Raw genomic sequence first — 20,408 nt, forward strand, 5'->3', positions numbered from 1 at the left:
CAGTTTTGGTCTCCTTACCTAAGGAAGGATATGCTTGTCTTAGAGGGGTTGCAACAAAGGTTCACTAGATTGATTCCTGGTATCAGATGGTTGTCCTGTGAAGAGAGATTGAGTAGAATGGGTCTATATTCTCTGGAGGTTGGAAAAATGAGATGTGATCTCATTGAAACATATGAAATTCTTAGTGGGCTTGACAGGGTAGATGCTGAGAGTCTATTTCCCCTGGCTGGAGAGTCTAGAACTAGGGGTCATAGTCTCAGGATAAGGGGTCGGCCATTTTGGACTGAGATGAGGAATAATGTCTTCACTCAGAGAATTGTGAATCTTTGGAATTCTCTATCCCAGAGGGCTGTGGATGCTCAGTCGTTCTCATCTTTAAATTGCCAACTTTGGAATAATTCACACTTCGGCTTCTCCCTTACTTGTATTACTGGCATACCTAGTCACAAAAATGTCATGATGGTCTCACCCACTGGTGATGCATTGTTGTATTTCAGTGCAATTTATATTACTGTATTGCGTTTTGTAAAACAAACAAATGTGAAGTTTGAAAACCTTTTTACAGAAGTTAAGTAATAAATGGTTCAACTCAGTAGCTTAACTAATTTAATATGTAGTGGATCTTAATGCAGTTTGTTTACTTCAAATTCTGAATACATTGCATACAAGTAACATTCACTCGCTACAAAAAGTCAAGAAGGCTGCTCACCACCACCTTCTCAAGGGCAACAAATGCTGGCCTTGCCAGCGAAGCCCGCATCCCATGAACGAATAAAAAAAAACATGGTACATAAAATAAGAATTTGAACCAGAAACAAAATTTACCAATTGAAAATGAGAAATGTAATGGTCAAATTGAATTTATGAGCAATTGAATGTGCAGAAGAAATCTTGCAGTTAGTATGAGTCTGAATGTGTTTCTGATTTAATCCAGAGATGTACTTTGTGGCTATCTGCTGTGTGCTGATACCTCTAATGTGCCAAGAATAGGAGAGCTCTCGGGTGATGTGACTATGTCTTCATTCTTACAGCAACACAAGCATATCAACTGCAGGTAATGCACTAAATTCCTGATGCAGAAACTACAAAATAACCAAGTGGAGCAGTTTCCTTCCTGTGATTGTGTGTTATCTAGTAATAATAGGATGGGTGTACAGGAATAACTTTACCATTTATGGTAATAGTGGAAATTAATTATCAAGATAAGAAATTGTAAAATGACTTCACAAGCTATTTATGAGAAAAATAATACTATCAGCTAAAGTAAGGTAAATTTTCCAGCCCGGGGCCTCATATACAGGTGTAGTTTGACAAACTAGATGCCCAATTTTCCAACGGGCAATTTGAGTTAAATTAATGAAACTGTGCTACTGGTACATGCAGCCTTACTTAATATATTAAAATCCCTTATTTCTGTTGCACTTTCAATTTTATGTCTTCAGGCAAGGCTTCATCACAGTGCAAGCCTTGCCCATAACAAGTTGGTGAATTGGATGCCTTGAGAGTTCTTAAAGGGAGAAACAGTTGTTGTTTTCCGGGGGGTTTTCATGCACTCTTTGCTGCATTTTGTTCCATACAATAGTTGGGTCAGCTTCCATTTTTGTTTATTTTCCCCCTTGTGAACACTTTTCTTCATTACTTTTGGTAACTGCTGACTTTTGACGTAACACCTTACAAAGAAATGGAAATGAGGTTTCGAATATGTTTCATATTGAGATGAAGAGGAGCAGTTCCGGAGAGTCCAACAAATTCACATGCAACGACCCCATTGATGCGCCTGCTGCAGCAGAACCTCCAGCTCTTCAGCATCATATGACTCTGTGTTGCCCACAGGTCTCCACTGTGCCATTGTCAATATCTAGTCCACTTTTCTGTAACCGCCACAACTTCCCCTTTAATGATGAGCCACAGCCCTTTTAAGAGCTGTTCCTGCACTGGATTTTATGTTCCCCAGCCAAGTGTGCTATAGGCCAAGCTCTCCTTCACCTGCAACATAAATGTCGGGCACAGTGATGCAAAATTCAAAGCAGTTTGTCCTCACACTCCGGGGCTACAAGTGCATTTGCATGACAGGCGTGCACAGAACCGATTTTTCTAACAGTAAATCTCCCACCCCCTTTTACATAAGATACATAAGAACATAAGAAATAGGAGCAGGAGTAGGCCATCTGGCCCCTCGAGCCTGCTCTGCCATTCAACAAGATCATGGCTGATCTTCTACCTCAGCGCCATTTTCCTGTGCTTTCCCCGTATCCCTTGATGCCTTTAATATCTAGAAATCTATCGATTTCTGTTTTGAATGTACTCAATGACTGAGCCTCCACAGCCCTCTGGGGTAGAGAATTCCAAAGATTCACCACCCTCTGAGTGAAAAAATTTCTCCTCATCTCAGTCCTAAATGGCCTACCCCTTATTCTGAGACTATGACCCCTAGTTCTAGACTCCCCAGCCAGGGGAAACATCCTCCCTGCATCTACCCCGTCGAGCTCTAAGAATTTTGTATGTTTCAATGAGATCACCTCTCATTCTTCTAAACTCTAGAGAATGCAGGCCTAGTCTGCTCAATCTCTCCTCATACGACAATCCTGCTATCCCAGGAATCAGTCTGGTGAACCTTCATTGCACTCCCTCTATAGCAAGTACATCCTTTCTTAGGTAAGGAGACCAAAATTGTACACAATACTCCAGGTGCGGTCTCACCAAGGCCCTGTATAATTGCAGTAAGACATCTTTACTCCTGTACTCAAATCCTGTTGTAATAAAGGCCAACATACCATTTGCCTTCCTAACTGCTTGCTGCACCTGCATGTTTGCTTTCAGTGACTGGTGTTCAAGGACACCCAGGTCCCTTTGTACATCAACATTTCCCAATTTATCACCATTTAAATAATACTCTGCCTTTCTGTTTTTCCTTCCGAAGTGGATAACTTCACATTTATCCACATTATACTGCATCTGCCATGTATTTGCCCACTCACCCAACTTGTCTAAATCGCCTTGAAGCCTCTTTGCATCCTCCTCACAACTCACCATCCCACCTAGTTTTGTGTCGTCAGCAAACTTGGAAATATTACCTTTGGTTCCCTCATCCAAATCATTGATATGTATTGTGAAAAGCTGGGGCCCAAGCACTGATCCCTGTGGTACCCCACTAGTCACTGCCTGCCACCCCGAAAAAGATCCATTTATTCCTGCTCTCTTTCCTGTCTGTTGACTAATTTTCAATCCATGTCAGTATATTACCCCCAATCCCATGTGCTTTAATTTTGCACCCTAACCTCTTATGTGGAACTTTATCAAAAGCCTTCTGAAAATCCAAATAAACCACATCCACTGGTTCTCCCTTATCTATTCTACCAGTTACATCCTCAAAAAACTCCAGTAGGTTTGTCAAACATGATTTCCCTTTCATAAATCCATGTTGACTTTGTCTAATCCGGTTGATATTTTCTAAGTGTCCTGTTATTACATCCTTTATAATACTCTCTAGCATTTTCCCTACTATTGACCTTAGGCTAACCGGTCTGTGGGGTTACATCTGACCCCCTCCAATCTGCAGGAACTGTTCCATAATCTATTGAAGTTTGGAAGATGACAACTAATGCATCCACTATTTCCATGGCTACCTCTTTTGGTAGTCTAGGATGCAGATTATTAGGTCCTGGGGATTTATCGGCTTTCAGAACCATTACTTTCTCCAGCACTATTTTTTTACTATTTTTTCTGGCAACTTTATATGCCTCTTTCTTTGATTTAATACTATCTTTAATTTCTCTTCTTAGCCACGGTTGGACCACTTTTCCTGTTGGGTTTTGTGCCTTAAAGGAATATATATTTGTTGCAAATTTTGTATTAATTCTTTAAATGCTAGCCATTGCCTGTCTATCATCATGCCTTTTGATGTAGTTCCCCAATCAGCCACAGCCAACTTGCGTCTCATACCTTTGTAGTTTCCTTTGTTTAGATTTAAGACCCTAGTTTCAGATTGAACTACATCACTTTCAAACTTAATGGAGAATTCTACCATATTATGGTCACTCTTCACTAAGGGCTCCTTTACAATAACATTATTAATTAACTCTTTCTCATTGCACATTACTAGATCGAAAATAGCCGGTTCCCTAGTTGGTTCCAGAAAACCATCTCGTTTATATTCCAGGAATTCATCCTCCACAGTATTGGTGCTAGTTTGGTTTGCCCAATCTATATGTAGATTAAAGAGCCCCATGATTACTGCATTACCCTTGTTACATGCACTTCTAATTTCCTGCTTTATTCCGTGCCCGACATTACCACTGTTTGGTGGCCTATAAACAACTCCCACCAATGTTTTCTGCCCCTTGCTGTTTCTTAGCTCCACCCAAACTGATTCTACATCTTGATCTTCTGAGCCAAGATCCTTTCTCACTATTGTACTGATCTCATCCTTTATTAACAGCACTACCCCACCTCCTTTTCCTTTTTACTGTTCTTCCTAAATATTGAATATCCCTGAATATTCAGTTCCCAGCCTTGGTCACCCCGCAGCCACGTCTCCGTAATGGCAATTATATCATACCCATTTACTTCTATTTTGTGCCGTCAATTCATTTACTTTGTTGCGAATGCTGCGTGCATTCAGATAAAGTGCCTTTAATTTTGCCTTTTTTCTTATTTTGACCAGGGGGTAATTATTGAATTTGGTGGGGGCAGTAAATTGGTGGTAACGGATCAGCTGCCTGTTGTAGCCCCCCCGCCCCCCAACTTCAACGGAAAAGAAAATTGAGCAGGGTGCATTATCCGCGACCACCGGTTCTCCAATCCTTTTGAAAGCTCCTCTTTAAACTGCCTCCAGCCATCAGTGATAAAGGTTAATGTTGACTGCCAATAGTGAAATCAAATCATTTCTAATGATTTATTCATTTAGTCATTTTAATTGAATTCATTGTCATCCTTGATTAGGCATATATTGCACTATATAGTGTCTGCAGCTAATTATAATCAAGATACTTATTTAACCAAATTTTCACAAACATTTAATCTACATTACAGTTCAGTTGTTATGTTTGTGCAGTGACATTAAATTTTATTTTATACTATTTATCTAAAAACATAAATATTTGTGATTCAAGCTCATCTTCCCACAGTTTTTACGTAATGCAAAGCACAAATAGCACTTCTTTGCAGTAAAACTTAAAATTTATCAAAATGTTTAACGCAAGAATTTGTAGGAACAGAAAAAAGCAATTAGGCTTAACGGCCATATCTTTTCATTCTCACCATATTCCTTAATTTCTTTTTCTTTTCCAGAAAGACATGTAATTATGTCTTGAGCCCACTTACACTGTCCACTTCAATGGCTTTCCCTGGTAACTCATTCCATAATTCTATTACTGTTTCGGTGAAAAATGTCTGCCTGACTTCCCTTCTTACTCCTAATCGTTAACTTGTTACCTGATATTTGAAACCTTGATGATAATGAACAATTTTGACCAATTTGGTCCGTTCCTTTCATAATCTTAAACTTCAATTAAATAATCTTGACATTTTCTTTGCCAAAAATACAAACTCAGGGGGGTGAGAAAGAGAGAGAGCCAGACGTCATCTGGCGCTGGACTGGAAGACCAGGGGCCGTGGGGGAGGAGAGGAGAGGAGAGGGGAAGACTGGGGGTGGAGTGGGGAGGGGGGCAGGAGGAAAGGGAAAGATTGGGGGGACATCGGGATGGTGAAAAGGGGGACATCAGAGCGGGAGACATCAGAGCAGGTTTCAAAGGTAGGTGCATTTAGTGTTTTAACATCATTGCATGATTTTTTATTTAGTTTCTTTCTCCCTGATCCGGCCCTTCACGCCTGGTTTCATTAGGTATGAATCAGAAGCGGTGGGCAAGCCGCCCAGGTAAGTTTAAAAAAAAAATCTTTCTAATCACTTACTCTGTCACAGGTAAAGTGCCTTAAGTACCTGGTACATTTGGCTTTTTAACTGTCATCCCGTCGGCAATTAAAGCCGGTGTCGGGTCGCCAGCGCGCGCACAGTTGGGTCCCTGAGAAACTCGGAAGCCGGCGAGTTGGAGCCGGATTCTGATCCCGAAAGGGATTTGCACGATTTTTTGAACCCCTCCCCCTTCCCCAACACACCCGCATTTGCCTCCTAAAATCACCCCCTTTCTGTCCTCCTCACAGCTTACTTTCCCACCTAGCTTTGTATCATCAGTAACTTGGATACATTACACTCGGTCCCTTCATCCAAGTCATTAATATAGATTGTAAATAGCTGAGGCCCAAGCACTGATCCTTGCGGTACCCCACTAGTTACAGCCTGCCAACCTGAGAATGACCCGTTTATCCCTACTCTCTTTCCTGTCCATTAACCAATCCTCTATCCATGCTAATATATTACCACCAACCCCATGAGCCCTTACCTTGTGTAACAACCTTTTATGTGGCACCTTGTCGAATGCCTTTTGAAAATCCAAATATACTACATCCACTGGTTCCCCTTTATCTACCCTGCTAGTTACATCCTCAAAAAACTTGAATAAATTTGTCAAACATGATTTGCCTTTCATAAAACCATGTTGACTCTGCCTAATCATATTATGTTTTTCTAAGTGCCCTGTTACCACTTCCTTAATAATGGATTCCTGCATTTTCCCGACAACCAATGTCAGGCTATCTGGCCTGTTTTCTCTCTCCCTCCCTTCTTGAATAGCGGGGTAACATTTGCTACCTTCCAATCCACTGGGACCGTTCCAGAATCTAGAGAATTTTGGAGATCATAATGCATCCACTATCTCTGCAGCCACCTCTTTTAGAACCCTAGGATGTAGGCCATCAGGGCACAGGGGATTTGTCGGCTTTGAATCCCATTAGTTTGTCCAGTACTTTTTCTCTAGTGATATTAATTGTTTTAAGTTCCTCACTCTCATTTACTCCTTGGTTCCCCCCTATTTTTGGTATGCTTTTTGTGTCTACTAATGTGAAGACAGATACAAAATATTTGTTTAACGAATCTGCCATTTCCTGATTCCCCGTTATAATTTCTCCTGTCTCAGCCTCTAAGGGACCAATGTTTATTTTTGCTACTCGCTTCCATTTTACATATTTGTAGAAGCTCTTACAGTCTGTTTTTATATTTCTTGCTAGTTTACTTTCATATTCTATTTTCTCCCTTTTTATCAATTTTTTGGTCATCCCTATTGGTTTCTTAAACCCTCCCAATCCCCAGGCTTGTTACTCTTGGCAAAATTGTAGGCCTCTTCTTTCAATCTAATACTCTCCTTAACTTCTTTCGTTAACCATGAGTGGATCACTTTTCCCGTGGAGGTTTTATTTCGCAATGGAATGTATACTTGTTGAGAATATTGAATTTAATTTCCCAATCTAACTTTGACAACTCACTGCTCATACCTATATAATTGGCTTTATTTAGGTTTAAGACTGTAATTTCTGACTTAAGTACGTTACAATTTCACATTGAGTTTGAAAGTATCATATTATGATCACTCTTTTTACTGTGTGATTACTAATTAACTCTATCTCATTACACAATACAAGATCTAAAATAGCCTGTTCCCTGGCTGGTTCCATGACATATTGCTCTAGGAATCCATCTAGAGTACATTCCATGAACTCACCTTCCAAACTACCTTTGCCAATTTGATTTGCCCAGTCCATATGAAGATTAAAGTCCCCCATGATGACTGCGTTTCCTTTGTTACAAGCTCCTATTATTTCATGATTAATACTCTGTCCAACGGTATTGCTACTATTTGGGGGCCTATAAACTACTCCCACCAATGTTTTCTGCTCCTTGTTATTTCTAATTTTCTTTTATTCGTTCATGGGATGTGGGCGTTGCTGGTGAGGCCAGCATTTATTGTCCATCCCTAATTGCCCTTGAGAAGGTGGTGGTGAGCCCCCTTCTTGAACCGCTGCAGTCCGTGTGGTGAAGGTTCTCCCACAGTGCTGTTAGGTAGGGAGTTCCAGGATTTTGACCCAGCGACGATGAAAGAACGGCAATATATTTCCAAGTCGGGATGGTGTGTGACTTGGAGGGGAACATGCAGGTGGTGTTGTTCCCATGTACCTGCTGCTCTTGTCCTTCTAGGTGGTAGAGGTCGCGGGTTTGGGAAGTGCTGTCGAAGAAGCCTTGGCGAGTTGCTGCACTGCATCCTGTGGATGGTACACACTGCAATTTCCACCCATACTGATTCTACTTCCTGATCTTCTGAGCCAAGATCCCTTCTCACCACTGTCCTTATGTCATCCTTTATTATTAGGACTACACCCCCTCCTTTTCTATTCTGCCTGTCTTTTCTAAATGTCATGTACCCTGGAATATTTAATTCCCAACCGTGGTCATTTTGCAACTGTGTCTCTGTGATGGCTATTAGGTCAACCCATTTATCTCTATCTGTGCAATTAACTCATCTATCTTGTTACAAATGCTTCGTGCATTCAGACAAAGAGCCTTTAATTTTGACTTTTTGCCATTTTTTCGTGCTTTGACCTTACTTATTGTTGCACTATTATTGGTAAACTCTCTGTCCCTTCCTGCCACACACTGCTTCTCCCTTTGCTAATGCAACCAAGTACCTCATTTGCCTTTTTTTCACTCCAGCTCAGTACTATGCTCATGGTTCCATAGATTTATTCAACGTAATCCCGGGTTCTCTTTCACAATTGGCACACCGTACCACTGTCATTTAATGCGTACTCCCTCTTTTGGTTCCTAGCTTCCATACTAATTATTTTACAATTATCCACATTGAATTGCACCTGCCATCCATTAGTCTAGTAACCTAAAGGATCTAACTGCTCAGAATCTGGTTACAGGGTTTCTCATTATTTTACTTATGAGTGAGAAGATTCATATGACAACCCCCTGTTTCCTGTATTTACATCAATTAAGATCTAGTATCATAGTTTGCCTCCATCACTCGCCATTAATCACAAATGTGCAACCTTATCAAATGGTTTCTGGAAATCCAAGCATAGTATGGCAACTGTCTTTCCCCTGCCCACCACATCAGTAATGTTTTTTTTTAATCTAGCAGTTAGTTAACCATGAACTCTCTTTTTGAATCCATGCTGATTGTCTTTCAACAAGTTATTCTTTTCCAAGTCATCTGTACATTTAAAAAAAAAAATTAATTTAATTAACTGGTTCCTTATTAAAACCCTGTTCAAAAGTTCAAATCCTGACTCTCTGCCTTTTTGTATGCTCTATTGCACTGAACAATGTTATGGTTAAAGGGATAATTGAAGTTATCTCATGATATTTGCGAATCGAGCATGTAACAAAAATTTGACAAAGTGGAAGGCACAGATTCAGGATTTGAAACTTTACAACATTGGTTTTAATAAAGGATCCGTTACTTATCAGAATGTCTTTTAAACATTTGCCACTGTTAATTTAGGTTGGAAACTCATTTTAAATAGAACATTTGTTTTACTCCAAGGAGTTGAAATTCCTCTGTACATTATTTTTAGTCTGAAGTAAATGAATTAAAGACTTTTGTTAGAATTGCACAGTTTGACACAAACTTGTTAACCAACGCGCCAAAAATATTCCAAAGAAATTCCAATCCTTTATTGTTTTCTGCTTTGTATTATTGTTCTGTTTTCTTTCTAGTGGCGGCCATGTCATATTAGATGAAGACACAGATTTGGGATATGTGCAAGATGGAACCCCATGTGGACAGGACAGGATGTGCATCAATCACAAGTGTCTTCCTCTGAAAGCATTTAATTTCAGTACCTGCCCTGGCACTAATGGTGCAAGAAGATGTTCAGGACATGGGGTAGGTTAATAAAATAGTTCAATTATTCAACAATTAGTGGCTATGCTAGAAATTGAGTAATTACCTTCACCAGTTGGCACTGGTGCCTCTTTATCTATAGTTAGCTCTGTTAATACGAATCCAGAAATTATTCAGTCTTTCCCAAATAAGGTAAGTGTCAATAACTAACTGGATGAGGAATGATGTAGCTGCAACCTCTAATTATATATGGGAATAGGTAGTCTATTCACTGGCAAGCATTGGTAAATGGTTTCAATTTTACATATGTTGAATTTAAACACGCCCAACAAATCAGGTAAATTAGCTAAACAATTTCACTTGAAAAATAATTAAATTCATGAAATTCTAATAATTAAAAATGTAAAAATCAAATATTGACACATTTCAGAAAAGTTTCAAAGCATAAGATTAAATTTGGTCCAGAATTCATGGAGTATTTGGAAGTTATTTTATTTCATTACCTTTATTTGTAAAACTGTCAATTAGTATTCCTAAATATAAACATTTTCAGTTTGAATCTGTAGAATCATAATGGACTTGGATCATAAATTCATAAACATATAAAAAGGTACACTTTTGGTGAATTCAAATGTTTAGTAAAATTGATGTATGATACACAAATGTCAGATTGTTTGGCATGGGTGAGCTTTTTAGCTTGCCTGCTCTGTGTGGTATTCCCAAGGATTATTTTATACTTTTGCCTTAGGAGTTTGGGGTACTCTTCACCTTGGGAAACTGGTTATTGCAGCTGTCATTCATTTTTTCAAATATAGTGTTGTTGTACCATCACTACCTCCTTGCTTGAAGACTTTCTATGAAACATTAAAACTGCAGTTCAAGTTCACAAATAGACTTTTTTGGTTTTTTTTAAACAAACACACAAAGGCTAAGTGGAATATATTCCTTATCGGTCAAGTTATGCATCCGTTAAAAATTGTGCGTTCATCTAAAATACAAACTTGATCTGTTTCATGCATAATGGTCACCAATTCTTCATTCATCATTTGTTACAGGATGATCACTCAAGGTTCTGTTTGGTGATACTACTTGCTCTCCTGATATGCGAACATTGGTAGTCCAGGATAATAGAACATAAGCAGCTTTCTAATTGTAACCTGCAGAGAGAGAGAGGGAGAGACACTCGTTTAAAATTCTGCAAATACATTACCCTAATTATTATACTGTCATTTTTTAAATTATTATTTTGGACCTCTCACCTGTTATGTTTGGATATGTTATCTGTATACATATGTACATTCTGTTTATTTACTTTTGTTATGTTATGCTGATTTTTATTTTTATAAATATATATGAAACTAATATAAAAAAATCAGTTTTGCTATCAAAGTAAAGCTGGTACATCAGACATGTGTAAAATATATATTATAGCATTAATCTCAATCTTTTTAACACGTTAATCTTAACACATTGTCCTTTCGCCAAAATAATCCTCTCAAAACAAATGTTTTAATTTCTTTAAAAGAGCTTCGATTTGTGTATATGCACACTAATCATTACAAAAAAATAAGATAATCTGAAATGACCCCTCCCACATGCTGATCTTGAAAAATATATTCAGAAATAATAGAATTTTCCTCCCTGATGATTGCTGCTTCCATTGTGAAAAAGGCATTAATTTTCCAGAGTGTGCATATCTACCGCAGTACAGAAAATGGTAAGTATTGTTTGCACTGATTTTATAAAACATGATAAATGTCTCCTCAAATTACTAATTTGCTCTTAGCTATGATATATTCCATTTGTTGTGTACACTTAAAACAGAGGTTTTAAGTTATTTTATATTTCACAAGTATGATGATTTATCGCACAAGTGAGTGGAGTAACTTGGGGACTGAAGGCGATATGTGTACGTCCCATTCATGAGTGGGATAAATTTCATTGGTTACCATCACATTTATGCCAAAAGTATCAAAGGATGATCCTTTATATTAACAGAACAATTGTATTTTAGACCAGACTATTACAAATATATATGGCACGTTAATACTTCCATTGCACATCTGTTTGTGTAGACGTTTTCACTTGTGCATCTTGTCCATCAACTTGTAAATACTATGAGTGAAGATTAAATTTAGAAATTCTGGGTGGGTAGACTTGCAAGAATTAAATACTTTGTTAGTTTATCATGAAGTTTATATTTTTAGTTTCCTGGCTCCTTATTAGCATTCTTGATGTTAGAAAAATAGGAACAAATTTTCCCAGTGCAGCCACTAGGCTTTACTACTAACCATTCAGTTATAGGAATACACTCGCTGCTTCAGAGTTTTCTTTAATACTTCTGTATTTATGAGTCATAGTGATGACTGGGACTATCACTGACTCCAGTTTTGGAGCATAAGCAAGGCAATTCTGAGAACTGAGTGTGTAGCTAATTACTTTCCGCTCTTCTACCTAAATAATATGAATATAAGGGACTATTGAATAATACATTATTTAGTTGTTTGTATCTCCATTCTAGTATAATGGATTTTCCATGTATTTAAAAATATTGTGCAGCAAGCAATCCATTATTAAAGGCTCAAAGATGCTATTGCATTTGAGAATAATTCATTACCCAGCTACTATACAGATGCAAAGCATATTGTGTGTGTCTTTACACCATAATTACACTCCCTTCAGCCAATCCTATGGCTATGGTGATATGCAACTTCAAATTGTAGTGTTCAGTGTGTTTGCTATTGAGAGAGAATGTCCAAGTGGAGGAGAGTAGGAGCATTAAGTTATAGCATCTCAGAAGAAAATGTTCTTGTTTCCTCAAAGCAAAATTGTCAGAAGTTCCCCACATAATAGTGGTCACTTGGCTGTAAAGTCAGTCATGTGACTAGGAAAATATCTGCCATCGGGAGAATAGTTAGCTCAAAGAACAACAGATCCTGGCCACCAAAAGATTCTATGCATATAAGGCATATTGTAAATAATGTCAGTGATTTAGAAATGTTATTATTATTGTGACATACCTGCTAACCTGAATTTCCCCTTTGTGTGTTTCTTGCACTGGCTTAAAGCCATATCCTAGCAAATAATGTGTTTATTTGTGACATTTACCTTGTAGGTACAATTTTTCCCTTAATTTCCTAGCAGCAGATATACAATTAACTGACTAATTCAATCAGGCTATATAGAACCCAATTGCTGATGATCGATGAGTGGCATATAGCCAATCTGGCTGCCTGGCACCTGGAAAACCCGGAAGCACAAATACTTGCCTTCAGTTGAGTTGCGATTGCAGATTGTGACATGCTCATTTGACTTCTGGGTTCCCTACGCACACACTGGGTTCCCGGCTCAGAGCTAAAATAATGCCCAAACAATCCTTGGCAGTTCCATTCTTCTGCATTCAAGATAATGCTTGGTAAATCTATTTTGCATCATATTAATTAACTTATCACTGTTATATGCAAACATACAAGAAAACATAAGCAGAAGGGCGGTCAAAGTAATTTTTCAATCAGCCTTCAATACATTTAATTTTTGTCTTTGTGGTGTGTGCAGTTTTTTTAGTTACATGGGCTCCAGGGGCTCGATTTTAGGGTCGGGTTACCTGCGGGTTTCCAGCGGGGGGGCCCCGAAAATCCCGATCTCCGATCACGTGACCGGATTCGGACGAAATCCCGGCCACTTCCGGGTACCGCGCTGACGTGCGGGGCTGCGCGCGCAAGTCCCGCTGGTGGGAATCCCGCAGGCAATTAAAGCCAGCGGGGTTCCACTTGAGAGCACTTAACTTGCTCGTTGTGGTCAGTTAATGAGCTGAAGCAGCTGTCAAAAGAGGAAGTGTGGGATTTTACGGTCAAAGCAGTCAGTTTCCCACACTGGGGGAAACAGGACCCTTCAAACCAGGCGTGTTGCAGCCAGCAGCCTGTGCCAGGTGCCAAGGTGCGCTCCACGGGGGAGAGCCCTCACCCACGCAGGAGGCCACCGCGTCACATAGGGCAACCCCTGCCCTCCACCAACCCCCGCCAAGCCAGAGGACAGACCGACACGAAACCGCAGCCCCAGTCCGAGGACCCACCCACCTACCCTGCACAACCCCTCACACCAACACCTGCCAGATGGGTGGTGCGTTGACATCGTCGGAGGACGAACAGGATGACCAGCCCCAGCAGCCTCGCAGTCCACGCCGTCCGCCTCGGAGAGGTGGGGCCCCCCAACACGGTGCTGCGGCACACCCACCTGCACAGCAGGAGGGAGGGCAACCGCAGAGAGAGATGCGTCGCAGGAGGCACTACCCTCCGCACAGGGTGTACAGAGCGAGGCTCAGCTTCATGGACCTCTCCGAGGAGCAGTGCATACGGAGGCTCAGAGTCAATCGCCAGGTAGTCGCCGACATCTGCAGCCTCCTTAACGACGAGCTGCTCCCTGATGGACCAAGCAGCATCTTCTTACCTGTCGCCGTCAAAGTCACCACTGCCCTCAACTTCTTCGCATCCGGTTCCTTCCAGGGTGCCACCGGGGACATCACTGGGGTCTGTCAGTCCTCTGCACACAAGTGCATAAGGCAGGTCACCGATGGTTGTTCCGCAGGGCCTCCCACTACATCAACTTCGCCATGGACGAGCGCAGCCAGATGGAGAGGGCGGTTGGATTCCATGCCATGGCCGGCTTCCCACGGGTGCAGGGTGTAATCGACTGCACCCACATCGCAATACGGGCACCTCCGCATGAGCCAGGGCTGTTCATCAACAGGAAGGGGTATCACTCCATGAACGCCCAGCTCATCTGTGACCACCGCCAGAGATTCCTACACGTGTGCGCCAGATACCCGGCAGCTGCCACGATGCCTTCGTCCTCAGGGAGTCCGCCGTCCCGCCCATCCTGCAGGCACCCAACGCCGGCAACGGCTGGCTCCTCGGCGACAAGGGGTATCCCCTCCACACGTGGCTCATGACACCTCTGAGGAACCCCATCACCGAGCCGGAGCGTCGGTACAATGACAGCCACACTGCTACCAGGTCTACAATTGAGCAGACCATAGGGCTTCTCAAGATGCGCTTCAGGTGCCTTGATCGTTCTGGGGGAGCGCTCCAATACACACCATTCAGAGTGGGACGAATCATAGTTGTCTGCTGTGCCCTGCACAACATGGCCCAACAGAGAGGGGTGCCGCTGGAGGAGGCCCCATCCACACCCGCCACCCACATTGAGGAAGGCGAGGGCGAGGAGGAGGAGGCGGAGGAGGCGGAGGAGGAGGACGCGCCCGAGGATGTTGGACGACCCATGCGCCGAGCCGCGACTCACCGGGATGGTCGCCGGGCCAGGGACGCATTCATACGTCAACGGTTCTCCTAGAGTCAGACACTGCGAGGCGCTCGCATCTCCTCACCTGCACATGCGAGCGGCCATACCAGCCCCCTCCACTGAAGAGTGCTGCCAGTAATCCTGCACCCACAGCAGTGTGCCCAATGGGTGGCAGCAGGTGTTCGCCGTCATGATGGCCTCCACGGAACGCAACTACTGCACAAGCCGCGGAAGAATGGACGAGAGGTGGCAGGAGTGGTGAGAATAGACTATTTAATATGTGGAATGTGACATCATTTAAGAAACAAAGTACAAAATAATAAACACCCTGGTGTATTCCCTTTGTGATTATAAGGCCTTTGGAATTCTTCTCCGGGAACCCCTACGTGGTGCTACCCCTGTGGCTCCAGCAGAGGTAGTGGCAGGTTGCTCGTCTTCTTGCCTTGACCGGGTAGATGCTTTTGGCGGACGGCCCCTGGGTTTCGGTGCCCGTGAGGGCACCTCCACAGACTGCTCCTCCTGCACCGGGGCAGGGGCAGACTCGGCCACCTGGAGAGGAGGCACCATTGCGGGTGCTGGTTGAGAGGTGGGCGACGGGTGGGACGTGGGGACGCCTTGAGAGGCGTCCCCGCTTCCATGTCCCCGGTCACCATCATCCCTCTCTTGGCCTCGGCCCACATCACCCCTTCCACCCTGCTGGACGGCAGTTTGGATGGCATGTGTGAGGCCTTGCAAGGCCACCCCTAGTGTATCCCTCAGCCTGTTGGTGGCGTCGGAATGTTGCTCACCCTGAATCCGTACAGACGTTGTGAGGGCCTGCAAGGACTCGAAGTGGAGCTGTGCGTGACGCTCGAGGGAGGCCAGCCTGTCCTCCACCGCAGACAGTCCCGCACCTACCCGCGACACTGTGTCGCCGGTACCCTCCTGTGCCTGCGCCACCAATGCCCACATGCAGGAGGTGGACTCCTCCATCGCCTGCGCTATTGTGGACAATGCGCGCGGCACCTCTGCCAGCACCTCAGCAATTAGCTGGTGGCCCTCGACAACTCTCCTTTTCTCTGGTGGCCCCCTGGGTTCAGCATCTGGGTCCGGCTGAGCAGAGCCTGGAGATGAGTGCTCCCTATGTCGCGGACCCTCCGCGGCTGCCCCTGCCACCAGGGTCTGCTCATGCTCACTCGTGCGCAGTGACTCACCAAGTGCTACCCCAACTAGTTGGCGAGGGGGACCCACCGAGGTGCGTGTCTCTGCGCTGGTGGATGGTTGGCTCTGATGTGACGATGCACCCTCAGAGACCGCCATGTCCTCTGAGGAATCGCCCTCCATGCTCGCTTGATCCAAAGACGCACCTGCAAGAGAACAGAGGGCACTTTGAGGCATGTGGACCAACTTGACAGTGCGCCTGATGGCAGGTGATGATACGGTCACTCGCGATCATGGGTGTTGAGTGTCAGCTTTCCCTTACCGGCCGTTTCGGCAGCGACACACTCGCCATCGGCCACCGACAGGCAATGTCGCGTGCGGGCGAGGTCGAGCGCCTCCACCTCTGCGTCGGTGAGCTCCACCACTTGTGGCGGCCCACCTCCGGTGCGTGCCCTTTCGCGGTTGTTCTTGCTCCTCTTCTCCTGTGAAGGCAAAACACAGATGTGTGAGTGGGTGCGTCTTGCATCGTGAGACGCATCGAGCATCGGTGTGGTTGGGTTGAGCGTGGCGCGGAACGGATGGGAGGAAGTGTGGGCCACGTGCCCATCCCATTGCATGGGGATTGGGGTGTGTGGTAGTGTTCGGGTGGGGTCAGGGACGGTGGGTACTTGCGTGCACGGCGAGGATGGTGGATGAGTGGCTGTGAGGATTGCTGATGGAGCGCAGTGGTGGCTGTGCAGGAGGGGGTTGTGATCTGCTTGGCGTGATGGTGGGGACGGGATGTGGGAGGGTGCGTTGGTGTACTCACCTTGCCAGACCTAGTCAGGTCATTGAAGCGCTTGCGGCACTGCTCCCAAGTCCTTGGGGTGTTGCCCCTGCTGCTCACCTCCGCCGCCACCTCTGCCCATGCCTTCCTGGTTGCGGCGGCAGGGAACTTGCGCCCATCCTCAGGGAAGAGTGTTTCCCTCCTCCTCCTCACGCCCTCCAGCATCAGCTGCAGTGCCAGATCTGAAAAACGGGGCGCAGCCTTTCCCCTTGGTTGAGCCATTCTCCCAGACCTCTTGCTTGCAGCAGGAGGGGCTTTGGGAGACTGCCCCTTTAACTGGAGCTCCTACATCGCGTCGACGGTACTGCGCATGCGCAGCCGGCCGGCACGCAGCTGGGGAGCGCAGAACCCGGAAGCAGGCCTTAATGGGTCCAATTATCCCGCGATCGCGTGGGGGACGCACACAATTACCCGTCCGCGTTTTCGACGCTCCCGGAGGACCACCCGCTGGGAACCCGCAGGCCTGCTAAATTCGAGCCCCAGGTCTCAGCACAGCATTATAGACCAACTATTGCCTGCTCTTGGAATGCCAGTCAGCTGTCGAAAATCTCCATGCTGAACGAGACTGTTTTAAGAAGCTGCATTGATGGCAAGGCAGAAATAGCAAAATATGTAAATAGAATCTAGTACAGCAGATTGATGAGAAAGAAATAGGGCAATTTAACTGGGAGAAGATTCAGGGCGAACTCATAAAATGCCTGATGTTGGCAGCATGACGCCTGCCGACATTAACCCCTCAGGCCTCACCTGCATGCCACCGGTTAGCTGCTCGCCCAAAACTGGCAGAAAGCAGCAGCTGGTAATGGGTGGGAGCAGAAATTCAGGTGGCAGCGGGCCGCCCAGCCAGCACCAGAAGAAGGCTCACCTGCAAGAGGGTAAGTTGCAGTGAGGGGCTTTCGGGAGAATCTCACGGGGTGAGGAGGGGAGGTGGGGAGACCCCAGGTCTGGGGACATTTAAACTTACATTGTGGGGCCTGAAGGAGCTTTAAAAACACTTATCTTAAAGTGCCTCTTCTCACTATCTTCACCTGGTGGGAAAGCCACAGTGACTTCCCCGTTCAGGTCAGAGTTAAAGTAGCTGTCGAAGCCCGATGTCATCGGAAGAATATTTAAAGAAGGACCCCACTAGCTTCAGGCGGGTGCTTTTGACGCCTGCTCAGAAGAGCAAGTTAAAATTAGGATTGGGTGGGAAATTGGCTGATAAGTCGCCAGTGGTATTTTAACTGCCCACCCACCCAGTTTCACGGGTAGTGTTAAAATCGTCCCCAAAGAGTTGCTTTTATATAACACCTAATTGTATTTCACAGAAACATCTGAAAGTGCTTCACAAAAAATGAAATTCTTTGAAGTGCAATAACTGTTATTATGTAGGCAAACAAGTGATAATGTCATACTTGGTCTAGCTACACACTTCCTAGATTCTACAAATCAAGACAGGATTGAGCCCACACTGACCTGTACAGCTTTTCCAAATCTAAATGGAGCCGGGCAGACTCCTCTTGGATATCGAGAAAGTATGGGAAGAGATCAAGCACCGCAGAATATTGAGATGGAATTCCTCAAGAAATCTCCCAGGTGGATAGAAAGCAAGTCAAAACCAATGTCCTACACAGTGTCCTCTTTGAATCTTCCTTTTTGTCTCCTCTGCAGATTCATATAACTACAGGGGTTTCACTCTGTTTACAGAGTTCAGGCGGACTGAAGGGAAACCTCTGCACTTCTAATCCCACAACGATCTGGCAGGGTGCAGTTCTCAATAAATAGGCTTTGTGAGGAAATTCATGATCAGCCTTTAATGTGACAGTCATTTGTTACAAATAGCAACTCTGATTATCTTCATAAAACTTAATTAGCAAACCTAAGTCAAAACGTAAGTGGTGTCATCAAGTAAAGCCACAACAAAAATAAGTACACCAACAGAATTTTTGATTGCACTATAGTAAATTTGTAAGGAAAAGGGTTTAAAAGTCCATCAAATTCACATTGTCTGCGTATTGCTGTCATTATTGCTTACTTGTTCTTTCTGAGCATTTGACAAAGTTCCACATGATGGGCTATTAGTTAAACTCAAAGCTATGGGGATTCAGGATAAATCTTGGGAATGGATATTGGCTGAAGGGTAGAAAACAATAGGTTATTATTAAAGGAGTTATGTCAAGGTGGAGGGTGGAGGGAATACTGAGTGGGGTGCCCCAGAGCTTGGTGTAAGAACTATTACTATTTCTAACTGGATTCAGAAAACACAGTGCCAATTGACAGGATTCAGATTTATTGATGATACCATACTCGGAGATGTGGAGATGCCGGTGATGGACTGGGGTGGACAAATGTAAGGAGTCTTACAACACCAGGTTATAGTCCAACAGCTTTATTTAAAATCACAAGCTTTCGGAGGCTTCCTCCTTCGTCAGGTGAGTGTGGGAAGCAGTGGAATTAGAGGAGGACGCTCAGAAATTACAGAATGAGCTGGACAAAATAAATAAGTGGGCCGAATAAGTTCATGCTGTTCATCTAGAACTTTGTTAGAAGCTTTTTTGAAGGTCCAAATTAACTATCTCACAGGGAGTTCCATTATCTACTGTATTTGTGACATCCTTAAAGAACGTTGTCTTCTCCTTCTAAATAAATGCTGTATTCATCTGATTGTTAATCCTGTACAGATATTCTGCTTTCATGATCTGTATGACTTGCTCAAGTTTTTTGAATGGAAAGCACTGTTGTGAATGAGCAAGTTCTTTTGCATCATTTCCTTTTATGGAAACAAGTACCAAATTACTCATTGAAGTAAATTTAGTTGAATGAAAGTTTTAGTTGATTGAATAGATCTAAATGAAGAAATCTTGACTCTGTGGAAGTACTTTGAACTTGTAAGCCTGGATTTTCTGATCCTTATGTTAATTTTAGTGGTAACCCATGTGAAATAACACTGAGCGGAAATTCGAAGTGGCCTGGTCTGAGCCATTCAGATTCATATGACACGGTTAGCATTTTCTTTCAACATAAGTGTGACATTTTTATCTTTTTCTATTTTAAATTCGATATTACTTCAGAAAAAAAGCTGTTTTGTGAATAATTGAGTAAAATAGTGCCAAGTGATTAAAAATTAGGCCAATTTTAACTTTTAATATATCTTCACACATTCTCTCAGGTTTTCAGTACATAATTAAGAGTGAATTTTTTTTTAACTAATGAGGCAAATCTGCATTGTTTGCCTTCACCACTAGGTAAGTGTAAATTTCTATTTATCTTCCACTAATGAATATAATTTGCATACCTCATCCTCACCAATGGAACAGTTTGAAATGCTTTCTATGTTATGATGATGGTAATCTACATAATTTATTCTCACCAGTGAAACATAACTAGGCATTTCACAGCTTTGCATATTATACTATAACCTGTAT

General features: G+C 43.4%; 1 protein-coding gene across 5 annotated transcripts in view; it reads left to right on the forward strand.

Moving 5' to 3' along the window:
• Positions 1-20,408, forward strand: part of adam22 (ADAM metallopeptidase domain 22) — a 370,054-nt gene that overhangs the window by 293,343 nt on the left and 56,303 nt on the right. For all 5 annotated transcript variants that reach the window (XR_010967372.1, XM_068007033.1, XM_068007024.1 and 2 more), the window contains exons 22-23: positions 935-1,054; positions 9,614-9,782. Coding sequence is in view for 4 of the 5 variants with exons in the window: in XM_068007033.1 (XP_067863134.1) it covers positions 935-1,054; positions 9,614-9,782 (289 nt within the window). In the remaining variant the exon portion in view is untranslated. The remainder of the gene's footprint in view (positions 1-934; positions 1,055-9,613; positions 9,783-20,408) is intronic.

This window comes from Heptranchias perlo, chromosome 2, assembly GCF_035084215.1.
Source record: "Heptranchias perlo isolate sHepPer1 chromosome 2, sHepPer1.hap1, whole genome shotgun sequence".
Taxonomy (NCBI): Eukaryota; Metazoa; Chordata; class Chondrichthyes; order Hexanchiformes; family Hexanchidae; genus Heptranchias; species Heptranchias perlo.